Raw genomic sequence first — 14,755 nt, 5'->3', positions numbered from 1 at the left:
AATATTAAATTGCTTTAAAAAATCGCCGCAACAAAAGTATCTGCATATCGAATAATTTATACAACGGTTTTAGTTCATCTATTAGTTATTTTCTTGTCATAAATTTCATGTCTCCATTTGCATGGTGAAGAAAACATTGCGGATATAAGTATTGACTTTTATTAGGTAGTAATATCCTAAAACAAAAATGGGAACAGTTTTTGAAAAACTGGAGGACCTATTAGCTGTTAGCAGAAATTAGTTTTGTATATGATCGGAATCTGATCGGAATCTGTGGCTTAATATGGTGTAGACGTTCCATTTGAAATACCAATGTGGTTTGCCGCAGAACGGATTTTCATTTAAACCGGCTGAGGCTCAAATTTAAAGAACGCCCTTTTTAGTTTTTCAGACATTTTAGTGGGACGCCTAAAGTTAATGATAATGTACAAAAACATTTTCGCCAAATAAAATCGAACACTAAATAACAAGAAGAAAATTAATCTAGTAACATTCAGCTTTATCATTTGTAATTGTTTTCAGTGAAATGTCCAATTAATTATACACTAAACAGCTACAAACTAAGTGAAATAATATGTTGTGTGTACCTTATTTTTTATTAGCGTCACAAGCACAAAACAAATCAATTCTACCAAGGTTGGTGAAAATTCACCAACTAAAAATGTGCCGAAACCACGATCTGAACTAAATTAATTCATAGCTAAAAACAGTGCTTCGGTTTCGATATTTCCCTTAATCAGCTTTTTTATGAAACTCTGTTTATATTTGCTCATTAATTTAAAATTTGCATTGAATCAACCGACAGTGGCGGACAATCAAATAACGGGTTTAATATAATTAATTGCGATTTCTGATAGAAACGGATGTGTGTTTAAAATCATTGAATAATGATTATGCGACAAGTGTGGAAACGGAATTTGACTCACTAGTTTTGGTTGGCCCAAGTGGCTTGCAGCCCTAAGTATCCTAAATGAGGACAATTTTCGCACGCTCGATCCGTGTATAATTTAATAGAAAGGAGTAGAAAAATATATTTTTTATCTTTTGCAACTTTTGTTTTTTAAGGATATTTGAATTTCTTAACAGTATAGCATATATTTTTTTCATATTCGTTTTCAATTTTTCATTTCATATTTTTTGGTGTTATTGAATTGAAGCACATCCGATATCTAGTAACTTAAAATCTTTTGAATAGTTGGTCAAAGTGTTAATTTCAAACGCGATAATTAAAGTACGCCATAGCCGTAAATTTTAAATCACGAACTTTCACAACATTCGTAAACAAAATTTAAACATAAATATAAATCGATAAAGAAAGTGGACTTGAAATTCGAAAAAGCATTCGCGGCGTTTTGAAACATTCTCTGATGAACGCTACGTTCTCAGATGTGCATTTTTGTAAAAAAAAATCATTAAAAACATACATTTTTTGGAGAGAAATCTGTTGCTTTATTCAGTTCTTCAGGTGACGAAAAATTAGAAACTCTCAATTTTACAATAAGCTATGAAAATTTTATTCGTTTGAACAAGATGGGAACTTAATTTTTCTTTCCAATTTCAAATATATGACTTTGACATTTTAAGGCAGTCGTTTTGTAAGTGTTAAACTATATAAACTACCAAAACCTATCACAAAATTTCGTTGTTCTCGTTACCTTTGCCATCATTTTCCTAATTCAATTAAAATTGACCCCTAGGTCTCACAAGGAAATTCTCGGAAATGCGCCATTTCCACGGGATTGTAGCAGAAAAGAGGATTTCGAAGTTCCTTCGTCTAATAATTTCGCTTAGCGCAGGCGACCCTGAATTTAATTCTAGATCTTACGCGGTAATACACAAGACTGTAATGATCGACCGATAAACGAGTTTTGATGGAAGTACCAAAAGATTAGTCTTCAATTTTAGAAGAACAAATATTTTTTTAATATACGTGCTTGTTCCTATAACTAGTATTCTCGCTATTCCACCTTATTTTTCAGCCAATAAACATTTTACTGTTTTTTTTTCTTGATAAGACTATATGGTTCTTCAAATGGAGCGGGAACGTTAAAAAAATGCGTTTTTGTATTTTTTTTTATTTATTTACTTTTTAATAAATTTTCATCGCTATGACTCATTGGTACTTTCTTCGCATCCTTCTTTACTTGAGGAAGCAAGAGTTTTTGGATATTAATTCCAGGTTGTTCAACTAATACGGCCATAATAATCCCCAAAATCCATGATACTATGAGATCAATTACTATAGCATATATCTAAAACAAAAACACAACAAATGTTTTTAGCTATACCTAAACACTTTTTGTACACCCCCATACAGTATACATATGCGAGTACAAACCGACATTGTTACATTACTAGATAGAGGAAGAAATTAATTAGTTAATTAGTAAATATATTAATATTTATTTCCTTTGCTACAAGAAAATACGCACACTTTCCAGCGAAATCTGACATAGCAATACATTTTCAACTACTCTACATTTAACTACTATTTAGTTGAGTAAATATACCCAAAATTTAAATCACAAAATGGATGATATGAGGAGTGAAAATGTATTGCGCGCTAAATAAATGCATCACCAATTTTTGATTTTCATTCACGTTTGCTTGACTTCTCGACTGTTAGCACTGGGACTTTCACACACAAAAATTGTGCATCAGTTTATGTTCTCCATGACCAGAATGTTTCAAAAATTAAGATTCCTAATCCAAAACGTGCTTTCCTTCTTTTGTCCATAAATGGACGCACCTATGCACCCTAACCAACCATTTAGAGACACGCCTCTACAAAATTTGCAGCTCTGGAAAAAAACCGCTACATCGAAGGTAACTTTAGGTAAAACGTGAATGCCATGTCGTTATACATGGAGCACGAAAGTATTATGTATACTGTTGGCAATTTTTTTTATTATATAGATATGTACAAAATTGGTTGATATAGTACACAAGTACTATTTTGCATGTTGTTGTCGAATGAAGAAAAACAAATAAATATCCTGTTTCTGGAAAAAACATTTTTTCTGAATAAGAAAGTCTATAACACCCTCAAACTGTAATCTGTACAAGTCTAAGTAACTCACCACTTCTTGCCAATTCGTTTCCGACACTACATGGTTGTAATTTCCTCTAGCAAAAATAACAGCGAAATGAAAAATGTAGGTGCTGAAACTGAAGTTTCCCATGATGACGGCATATTTCCATTCGCAGATGCGCTTTGCCCAACCTAAAACCGGGTGGTTATAGAAAGGTAGAAAATGTTATGTACAGTCTTAGTTGGATACAAAAATAATGCGGCTAGTTTTAATATGGTTACAAATCTAATCTACCTTTGATAGAGTTTCGGGACATTCCCAGAATTCCTAACCCGACCCCAGTTGCATACAATGGTTTTAGTAGAGGTCCAATAGAGATGGCTCCTATTCCTTTGGTCGGAATCGAAGCTGTGTATATCACAACCACGGGAAATAGATAAAAAACCAGTGGGTAAACTACTTTCTCATACCACTAAAAGTAAATACGTTTATGTGATATGTGAACTGCATAATTGTTAATTAATTTGTTACATAATGTCAACCATGCATTGATAGTGGAGCCTTAATATTAGCTCCAGAAATAGGTAAATGTTGTTTGTAAACTAAGTTTTGTATGACATTATTTTTTAGAAATATAGCCTTTCGAAGCCTTCAGATTCTTTCAGTTTTAGAATTTTCAAAGTCACCAAAACCAAAATTTTGGCAATATTTTAGTATGGCTTCAAATAAGATCTTATCCAATGACGTTATATCCAAAATAGATCAAAGAAACCCCAATATTTGTCCAACCAATATGAAAATCACGTTCTAATCACACGTAAAATTACTATACATTACGAAAATATATCCCACATAGACTATCAGAGTCCCAGATATGATTTAAAAATCCACTAGTTCGGGCAAGTTTCGTAAAGGTGGTTCTTAAGTCAGGAAGTCCGCTCTACCTGTCGAAAGGCATCAGGGATATCGAAGGCGGCCTTGCGCATATATACATAATGAATGATGGGCTGAGGGGTTTTTTACCGTACACAGAATAATATTTTTATTTATTAAAAGGAATGGATAAATTAGAATTTTTTGTACGAAAGTGACTTTTTGGAAGTGAAAAGGTGTTTCAAAGACTAATAACAAAAATGCTGCCATGTGAAGTTTGCAACTTGCATGCAAGAACTTAGAGTTTGATTTCCGAACTGTCATTTCATGTGTATGTAAACAAATCGAACTAGTGTTTTATAGGCAGGTGACCTTTTTATTTCTTGTGCAATTATGGTAAGTAGTATGTATTTCATGTTTCCAAAGAACGCTCAAAAACGTCGCATATGGTTTGGATTAATTTTAAAAATGTGTCAAATTTGATTAATTTCACTATTTATAATATATTAATAAAAAATTTAATTTTGTTACGTTATAACCTCACAAGATAATAATTCCGTGCCTTACTTAGTTACCATAGCAACCATTCAAATTAAGGCAACACTCCTCATCCCACTCGTCCCTAGCCAAAAATAGTTGCAACAAAACAACAGCAATTTTATGAATTACTTATGAGGTCTCTTTTAGTTGCACGTCTGTCACCTTCTGCATCCCCGTGTTATTACTTGTTCATCAGCGCTTAGATTTGCCATGGTTGTCAACATAAACCGCGAGTGTGTGTTTTTTAGTGATTTTCTGGCTTTTACGCTCCTCTTAAATTCTCCGACTGTAATGTAAACCATTTCTATTGCCAGGGTAAGAAAATAGGAGACTTTTTATCAATGACTTTTTTTAGGGTATGAAGTTCCAAATCAAATTCTGCCATATCAGAAATTATTTTTTCTTTAAAATATAGCAAAAAAAAATTATTTCGCTCCTTAGACATTTTGCTAGTGAGTTTTTACACTAGAATGCGAATGGAATCAAGGATTTAGATGTAGTAATGCCAGACAACAAAATGAATTTTTCGACAACAACTGACAATTCCACGGAGGCTAAGCTATAGCTGCCTGCATGGAACTTCGAATCCAAGTAACATAATGTGACGAGCGACAACAGAAACGCGTAATACCTTTCTTTTAGTTGTCTTGTTTCATCGTAGGGCTTAGAAAGGTTTCGTGCTATTTTTCAGTATACTTTTTTCTTTTGTTTTAGACGGATCAAGTGTTTACCAAAGTCTAATAAACCAAACAATACTTACTTCCGTCTTATCTTTTTCTTTCGTGTGAAAATATATTATACCAATGGCAATTCCCACTAGACTTGCTGCCCAATTATTAAGCACACCAGTATGAAGCGAAGTCCAATAGGGATAATGTAAGAAGTTTGTACCCTTAATATTCCTAAAATATAACATTTGGTAACTCAACTTTAAATGTTTCAGCAGTAAATTAAAATTAACCATAGTACGGTATTTTTTGCAAACTTTTTAGTATTTGATAAAACGCTACTGAAAAAATTTCTTCCCGAAATTAGCTAAGGCTTGCAATAGATTCCGGTACTTACTCGGGAGATGGACGTACAATTACATCGAGGTTTTGAATGCCAGTTATAATCGCATTTGCAACTAAAGTGAAAATTATGGAAAAAGTCAAAATTTTTCTGAGATTCCATTTATAGTTGATGCTAGCAAACAGAATTGCGAGGACAGCTAAAAAGTACTGAGTATCTACGGAAAGATACCAGGTCCCCGGATTGCACTAAAAATATCGATTTTTCGACCAACTTTCCTCAAAACCTATAAACTCAAGAATATACAAAAGATAAGAATTAACATTTCCCGACTCATAATACCATATAAATAACCACTCACAACATTTGATGACAGTAGACTATTTTGACATTAGGGACACTTATTTTTGTCATCAAATGATGGACCCGGTAAACTGGTCAAATATGCGTTTTTTAGAATAAGAACAACATATTTCCTGCCAGATATTTCTTTTTTGAAAACCCACACAATGAATATTGGGGTAATTGTCTTATTTACCATTTCAGAAAAGGGGAGAACATTAGAGATTTGGAATAAGGTTCCCCACCAATTCTTAATACACGCTTGTCTCGTCGCATCGACCACGTCAAAGTTAAATGGTCCACTAGCGAGGTTGCCAATTGATGATTGCATCATTAATACCATTACAAATAGCGTAGGTAAATATCTACAAGAAAAAATTAAATGGGGATATATTTTATATACTGATAACTAAACGGAATTACTTTTTTTATTAACACCGTTTCTGTAGTTTTTTTAAACTAAATTATCTAGGCCTTTTTTTGGAACTGTAAAATGGTCGAGAAAAGGTACCGTGACACGCTTTTATACTAATGAAACAAAAAATTGAGAACTTCTTTAAAATTTCCACCACCTCCATCAGTAAAAAATTAAGGTAAAAATTCAATAAAAAATTGTCCGTTTAAATTTGAAATAAGATATTACTATAGTTTATAAATTATTCGAGAACGATTTATATCAACATAAAATTTTCTATTCCCAACAATAATAATTAATAGTAAGTAATAATTATTGATGCTTACCTGAATATTCTATTAACCATGAGAATAAAGCAGTCATATATGGTGAACTTTCCATTAGACCTATACAGTTCAAGAATTTGATTTGTTAGCAGCCAAGATGATATAAGGAAAAATGGCTGAACGAGGAAAGTTTCAAATGTGAGATTCAGTTGAACAAACCAATGTGTGTAAGCCTGAAAAAATGTTGGTTAGTTTATTGATAAAAATGCTGGCTTATCTAAAATAAAATTTTTCTTATCAAACTTTCAAAATTAGTAAAACATAAATTTTATATTTTCTTAGCAGTAAAAATTTGCTCGGTTTATATAATATCTTCTATAGTGCCTGTATTCAATGGAAATCAAATTTGGCGCACACTGAGACCTGGGAATTTCAAATGGATCACCCTATATTTTATTATACAGTTTCATCTTCCGTCCTTTATGTATGGACACAGCATTAGATCAAGTTTATTTCGAAAATTTTAAAATAATGAAAACTGAGTTTTTAAATAAAAATCCTCTGGAGGGATATTATTATGCTTTTATGTGCTATATATGTTGTGTTTTTCTAAAAAAATTTTTTTTCAAAACGGTGAAGGTGTTAGATAATAACTCGGCTGCTCTTCATATATACTTTTAAATATTCATATTTTGTTATCTACCACAAATGCTTTTCAAGTTCCAAAAGTCTCGTTTAATACTTACATATTCGATAAATTCTGGATTGGAGACGAAATTCTGAGCCCATGCCAATTTTATATGGCACAGTATAATAAACGTCATAGAGTAGAATCTTATTCCCTGAATGCACATCAGCTTGTTAAAATCCTTATTTTTGGATTTATGGATCGTCACTTTTTCCCAATTTGATATTACTGAATATGACAGAATCCATTCGTCAACTAAAAATAAAAATAAGCATTATTCAAAAATTAAAAACATTCTATCCCAAAAAATAAATCATCATTAGAGATGACATAGCCCGTATAAAAGTATTTATCTATGAGGCGCGATATTTTGAAACCATCTGTATCACTCATAATATACATAGTGTCGCATAGAGCCATAGAGCAACAGGCGATACTATAAAATCGTAAAAGTTGGTAAAAAATTTAGTTTTAGGAAAATGACAATAATTTTAAATTGGGTTAAAATTAACAGTATATTAGAAACTTACCTCTGCGTTTTCTTGTTTTTGTGTTGCGATTCATATCCCACATTGTAGCGTAGATTATCATCAAAATATGCAAAATAATCAGAATCCTGAAAAATAATTATATTTGGTGGTTAGTTCTGCTTTCTTTTTGATTGTCATATGAATATCTCTAAATTTCACCACACAGGACGACTGACTCAAACCCTATTATTACAAACTCTGAATTTCAGCAATAAAAGAGTATAACTGCAAGTCGAGTGCCAAAATATTCAACTCGAATGTATCAAGCAATACACTGTTAATCTTGAAAAGTTAGGTAAGCTTAGATTATTTAGTAGATGTATTCGTCAAAGAAATTTTGTGTCAACTAACCAGTAAATAAAATATATTTGCATCTTTTCCACATGTTTTTTGAGGTAATTCCAAGAGATAGAAGAACATCTAAAACTTTGTTATTGTGGGATATATTTCAGAAATTACCGTGTCATTTAATAATTTGTATGAACTATGAAAAACAAACTTTATTTTCTTAAAAGTTAGAATTAAGCACATAGGACAAAAAATATTTTGAATTTAAAAATGTAATGATACAATTTTTTTAGAGCACAAATTTTATTTGGCTTTATAGGTTAAAGTTTTGTATGTTTATATATCGAAATAATGCTGTTCTTCAAAATTGACTGTGGAATTGTACAGCTGTACTGCAATTCTTAATACACGCTGGTCTCGTCGCATCGACTACGTCGAAGTTAAATGATTAAAGATACATCAAATTATTCTAAAAATGTTATACAATTATTGCTTTTTCTTTTTCATTAATATAGTAATAAGTAACCTTATAATAAGTGCACTTTATTAACTCAACCTTCTAACTGCTTCGGGTAAAACGTTCTCGACTTCATGACTGCTAATTAATTGTTGTTTAACGAAAACACGCTCAATCGTTATTTATATTAATGGCGGAAAACTGTATGCGTGTTCTTTCTATGTTTTGAAAGCGTTTTAGACTTAATGGGCTATCTGCGGAATTCTTATATATGCTATGCCGCCAGCCAACCTTGCCAATGAGGTTGGCGAAAATTCTGGCACATTATACTTTTTGAAGAAAACTATTTGGACATTTAAATTCTTTGCCAAAATTATCGCTGCACATCATAGTGACTGCAAGAGCTCGTTGAATATTCTAAGGTTACTTACTTCCTTTGCAAAATAATTTTTTCTGTTATTGCATGCCGCGAAACCCGCGTATTACGGCGTAATTAATTAAGTAGTTCGCAATTACAACTTCGTGGAGGGTTTTGACGCAAGCGATAATACATCTCTAATTTCAATATTACATGAATGACTAATCAATGGCTTGTCCTTGTTAGTTATTTCAAAGTAGCAAATTTTTAATTTTAATAATAAACGCGTATTTTAGAGTAGGAAGTAGGAAAAACAACTTAATTTCTGTCTCGATCAATTAAGCAAGCGCAAGTGTTGTTCAAAAAATATATAAAAAATTTAGTTTACATGGCAGCCAAATTTATGAATTGCTATCTCCCTCTAAATACCTCATAGCAATAAAATAAATTTGGGATTTAAGACCCTCACTATCTTTAAACCTCTCTCTAGACTTAATCCTATAAAATAATGAAAAATCAAAGAACTATCCCCAACTTAAAACATCAAGTAGCCACTTTTTTTGTTCTCCTTACTGTTTGGCAATTAAATTGATTTTTATGTAGTCTTTGCTTAGATACCTGATTACTTTCGCATTGTCAAAATACATCAATCGAAATAACTTTTATTCTTCCCATTTCATTTTTTTTTTCATTCACAACTTAAAAGAACTCACTATGAGTAAGCGTTCTAGCATGTTAATCTTAGAACCATAGATTCTAATTAAACCCAAGAGAAAAATTTTTACACGAAGCATATGTCCATCGATGAAAACTCTATAGTTCGCCGACAATTCACCATATTAACTTCAAACGATAAATTGTACTCGGCGATATTTTCTTCCAAACTGTTTTTCACGTATTCCAGTATGCTCGTATCATCTGCTAATTTTTGTGGAACACAAATCGCTCGAGCAAGGTAACGCCTGTCAAAATGTTTGTGGCTATGAGAGCGGGCCTACAATAAAAACAAAATATTTAATTGGTTACTAATGAAATTCGCAAAATGAACTACTTCACTAACAATTGTCGCGATAGCATCTGGTATTTGGTATTTGATTGATATTCCGTCCAAGCATATGTTTTTCCATGCAATTTTTAGAACAAAAAATTAGCATTTATGATACTTTTGGAAATTTTATTAAAATTTTCTTGGTACTAACTACTTACTCCAAAGGAATGGCTTCTCATTTACTCTGTAAGGCAATTTGGGTACAAATGATATTCGATATAACGGGTGATTCAATAAGAGTTTCCACATTGCAATCTGAAATATTTTTGAAACGCCACTTTATTTGTTTATTATCATATGAGATTTCTAACCTCAAAACAAAATTAGTCATGGAGCAATATATGACTTAACAACGTGTTAAAAACGTGCAAGCCTATTATGAAAATGGTCGATCAAGAAAAAATGCATTTCGGGTTCTACGTGACCTTCTGAGAGGACAATTTGGAATGTGGTTCAAAAATTTGAGCAAACTGGATCTGTAACTAACCACAAAGTCCCTCAACGTGCCCGTGCAGGTCGGTCAGATCAAAATATTTTGTTCGCGAAAATGTAGCCGAAGATCCAAACACATCGATTCGTCATCGATCGCAGCAAGTGAGCCTTACGTATTCAACCACAAAGTGAATTTTAATAAAAGACTTGCATCTACACCCAAAGTGTATAAAGTGTATATGCAAAGTGTATAAAGTCCAAATAACTCAGGAGTTGAAACCTCGAGATCATCAACAGCGCCGCGTTTTTCCAGAATAGATACGAGAACAAGAGGTTCATTTTTCAACGAAAATTATCTTTAGCGATGAGGCACATGTTCACGTTGGTGGCTTTGTAAACAAACACAATGCTCATATTTGGGGATTAGAAAATCCAAGAGAGATTGTTCAAAAAGCAATGCATCCTCAAAAAGTGACTGTTTGGTGCGCATTTTGGTGCGGAGGAATAATTGGCCCTTTTTTTTTCGAGGATAATGCGGAGAACGCTGTTACGGTTAATGGCGTTCGCTATCGAAACATGATAGCTGATTTTTTTTTGGGAGCAGTTGGAAGGTATGGACATTGAAGATTTGTGGTTCCAACAGGATGGAGCCACTTGTTACACATTCAGAGAAACGATGCAATTGCTGCGGGGCAGTTTCCTGGTCGGATTATTTCACGTAACGGCGATATCAATTGACCGCCGGGATCACGTGATCTTACTCCCTTAGATTTTTTTTAGGGTATCTAAAAAGCAAAGTTTATAGAAATAAACCAAACACTATTCTAGAGCTGAAACAGGAGATTAGACGTGAAATAGCCGGCATAGAACCTGAATTGTGTCAAAAAGTCATAGGAAATTTCAATAAACGAATTACGTCATGCCACATGAGTCGCGGGGGTCATTTGAAAGACATCATCTTTCATATCTAATTGTAATACACTAATCTAAAATGGCAAATAAAAATGTTTGTATATTTTTATATTCTTCCGAGTTTTTTTATTATTTTAATGTGGAAACCCTTATTGAATCACCCTTTATATGATATATAAATTTTTGAAATCAACGCCCCAAAGCAAAAAGAAGAAAAAAGAGGAGAGAAAATTATTGAAGCGCCCATAGTATGTTAAGCTCATTGTTTCACTTTTTGTCGAAATACTATTTACTACTAAAATTTAGTCCCGATTTAAAATAAGTTCAAGTATCCCTTTAGGTTTTAATTTTATTCCACTTAAAAGAAAATTGTGTCCAGCGCTATCACATTTACCCTATATAAGTAATCACTATGCAGGCGGGATACAGTTATTTATGTACTAACTTATCGATAAAAAGTGATTTGCGATGTTCGCAATCTGCCCCTGCTGTTAAAATTGCACCACCCGTGATTTGGCGATGGCAATAACCTATTAAATAATTTGTCTTCATATACATATCGAAAACAAGCTAAAGGGGAAAAGAAAAAATACACGAAACTAAAAATACTTTTTTTGTTTTAAGAGAATTCATACTTTTAATGGATTATCACTTGACTATAGACCACGGAGACATTAGATATTAAAAATGTTATGGTAAAACCCATTCTCATCGGAAAATCCAGAAATCCTTTAAGGTGTGAAAAAGTTTTAAAAAAAACTCTAAATTCTTTAACTTCAGTATTTTAGTACTTAAAAAAAATCAAAATTAACAGCTAGATCTTTTTTGGGTAAGAAATAATTGCATTATAGTTAATTTAATTAATTTAATGTTTTCATCAATCTCGCTCCATCGAAAGCCAAATGGATACGCATACACATTTAAGCGAGAAATTTTAGTTATATACATCCACAGCTATTTGATATTATCTGCGCATTGTCCAGTTGCTTGTAATATGAAGATTAACTATATACACTTTGCTCATGAGATCAAACAAAAACCTATAATAGTGATGAATAATGCTGATACACACTAGCTTAATATGTACAAGAAATTTCACTTCTTATTAACGTTTTTTTCTAGTCATAACTGCAATAAACTCTTATTATAACCTTAATTCAATAATCGGTGGTTTAATTACTCTCCCACATTTTGTATCAGCAGTACCTGTACAATAAGATTCCCTTACAGTATAAAAGATTAAAATGAAATCAGTTCCGAAATGATAATTCGATAAGTCGCACATTTACTAAGAGTTTCATCTCAGCTGTCTGGTCACTGACTCAATTTTCATATTTGGCCATTACGATTATTTATTGCGACATCTTCAGTTATGTTGAAAAAAAAAAGGCTGTTTGATGTTAACACTTGAATAATGCGCCTATTTCTTTATATGAATGATTCCAGTACATTTTATTTACCGTATAGCCAATTTTTTTAAATCTAAAATTTAAAATCTCGAACTCATAGGCGCTGGAGGTTGCCTCGGGTTACTAATGCAAAGTACGAATACCATTGCTATTAATATTGCTATTGAAGTGGTCTTGTAGCTCAATATTATACAAACGTGTAACCAAATTATGTTAAATCACATCGCACTTTTAACTACTTTTTATACATTTTCTTTTAACTACTTTAGCTTTAGCTACTAACGTAAACATAGTAACAGGATAATCAGATAAAACCTAAGACTGTAGCTCACTTACTTTGCACATTTAATCCCTGCGTTAAATAAGCACTTTTAAGGCGATAAAAATGAATAGCTTGCTCACGTAGTCATATTATTCGGAATTTTAGTATTACAATGTACTAATTAAATGGTTATACGTACTTCAACTTCCTTCCAATAATATGGTTTCGGATCTGGCGGAATAAGTTCTAGTTGTGCCAAACAGTACTTACTGTCATCGAAAGTTGTACAATTAGTGAAGTCTGCTTCGTAAATTGGAGGTAAAATTTCTACAAGATCAAAAGATTGTTTTATAAGCTTTATCTTTCTATACTAACATCGATTCAAAACTTCAAGTTGAGCCCCTGATTTCGAAGCGTTTGTCGTTTGCCATTACGTATCATATCAACCAAAGATTTGGCAATTCCATTTTTAATTTTTTTTTGACTATTTTATGCACAGAGAAGATTAAAAATTCCCAATATAAGATTATTCGGTCCAGTAGGTTATTTTTAATCATTTACTCTATTACGAAAAATTAAAATATCTCGAGCACGTCTCACTATGTTTTTTTTTGTTTCTTTTTGTTCCATTCGAAATCATAAAAATATTTTTTTCGGAAATTTTCAAAAAGTTTATTGATAAAAACTGTTTTCAAAATTTGTTAAGATATCTTGATATATTTTTAGTATAACTTTGAACAAAACTAACAATATTTTCATCAAAAACTAATTTTTTAATTTTAATTTGAAATTTGTAAATTCTGATACTCTCTATCCTATTATCAAAATCGGTGCTCTGCCAAACCTAGTTTTACTTTGATTGATTAGCTCTGAAATCATCTGGTAAACTAACAGACAAAACAAAAATATTCTATTTTCATTTTAAACAATTGCCTCATTCATTTATTTTGAGTGCTTTTTTCAACTTACTTTCAATCTCGGTCGCAACATCTCGAGCACTAACATTGCCAGCACACAAAAACAACAGCAGCTGAAAAGTTAGCCAAAGTTTCCGTACAAAAAACATACCCGTTAAATACAACTTTTCCGTGTCACTTATTTTAGCGACCAAATAATATGTGATGTAGGACTCTTACCTCGTTTAAAATGACATCGACCTAGGTAAATAGTCCGCATTGTTAAATACCAATTTTCTTATTACTGTTATTTACCTTCATACGATTGTGTTGACGAAACAACGAAACTGAATTATTTTAATTAATTGATTTGGTGTATTTAGAACGTAAATGAAGGTAATTTCAATATTTATCACAAAAACTGATTTTTAAATTAAATGGCAGATTAAAGATTCGTTCGAAAAAACCTACTCATTCAGATTCAGTACAGTGACGTACCCAACATTGGAAGTCCATCGATCCTTATTTATGTATGTTATGAGTATCTAAAATGGAAAGACAATCTCAGTTCTACAAAGAAGTCCTGCATTCAGAAAAGACACAGCCAAATTTATAATAAATGTACAATGACTTCTTTCATAATTGCAGATAACTTTTATATCAATTTTTCAAAGAAACTTCCACTCTGAAGAAGACAACAGGATGATTGGCGAAACGTTAGCTAGTTCGAGTCAACAAAAACCAACGCAGGACGAATCCAGAAGTTTTATTAAAAGTAACTTTTATATTATATGCCAACAACAACCTAACTGTGGGGCACTTTAAATTGAACAAGAAAAATAATGAACACTTGGGGTTATTCAAGATTTTTAGCGTAAAACTGGGTTGGATTAGTTTTTTGTGGGTGAACGAGAAATTGGGTTCACAACTAAGAGAAAAAAAAAAGTTTATTTTTCACGTTGCTTCAGGTTCAGAAAGAGGAAAGTAAATAAATAA

General features: G+C 32.1%; 1 protein-coding gene across 2 annotated transcripts; it reads right to left on the bottom strand.

Moving 5' to 3' along the window:
* Positions 1 to 2,047: 2,047 nt before the first annotated feature.
* On the bottom strand, positions 2,048 to 14,021 carry LOC132702972 (O-acyltransferase like protein-like). 2 transcript variants are annotated; one of them, XM_060671925.1, is made up of 12 exons: positions 13,833 to 14,020; positions 13,063 to 13,190; positions 9,586 to 9,794; positions 7,698 to 7,783; positions 7,226 to 7,422; positions 6,540 to 6,712; positions 5,995 to 6,163; positions 5,511 to 5,704; positions 5,206 to 5,347; positions 3,327 to 3,504; positions 3,081 to 3,223; positions 2,048 to 2,252 (listed from the first exon to the last, which is right to left on the bottom strand). In XM_060671925.1, exons 1-12 carry the CDS (start codon positions 13,927 to 13,929, stop codon positions 2,079 to 2,081), a joined length of 1,890 nt encoding a protein of 629 aa, XP_060527908.1. In that variant the 5' UTR covers positions 13,930 to 14,020; the 3' UTR covers positions 2,048 to 2,078. The 2 variants fall into 2 exon arrangements, with proteins under 2 accessions (XP_060527908.1, XP_060527916.1); XM_060671933.1 differs by lacking the exon at positions 2,048 to 2,252 and adding an exon at positions 2,286 to 2,801 and having other exon boundaries at positions 13,833 to 14,021.
* Between the last annotated feature and the right edge of the window lie 734 nt (positions 14,022 to 14,755).

Source organism: Cylas formicarius, unplaced genomic scaffold, assembly GCF_029955315.1.
Source record: "Cylas formicarius isolate icCylForm1 unplaced genomic scaffold, icCylForm1.1 PGA_scaffold_10__41_contigs__length_53128322, whole genome shotgun sequence".
NCBI classification, from domain to species: Eukaryota; Metazoa; Arthropoda; class Insecta; order Coleoptera; family Brentidae; genus Cylas; species Cylas formicarius.
The sequence above is the reverse complement of the archived record's forward strand: the minus strand, read 5'-3'. Positions and strand labels throughout refer to the sequence as shown.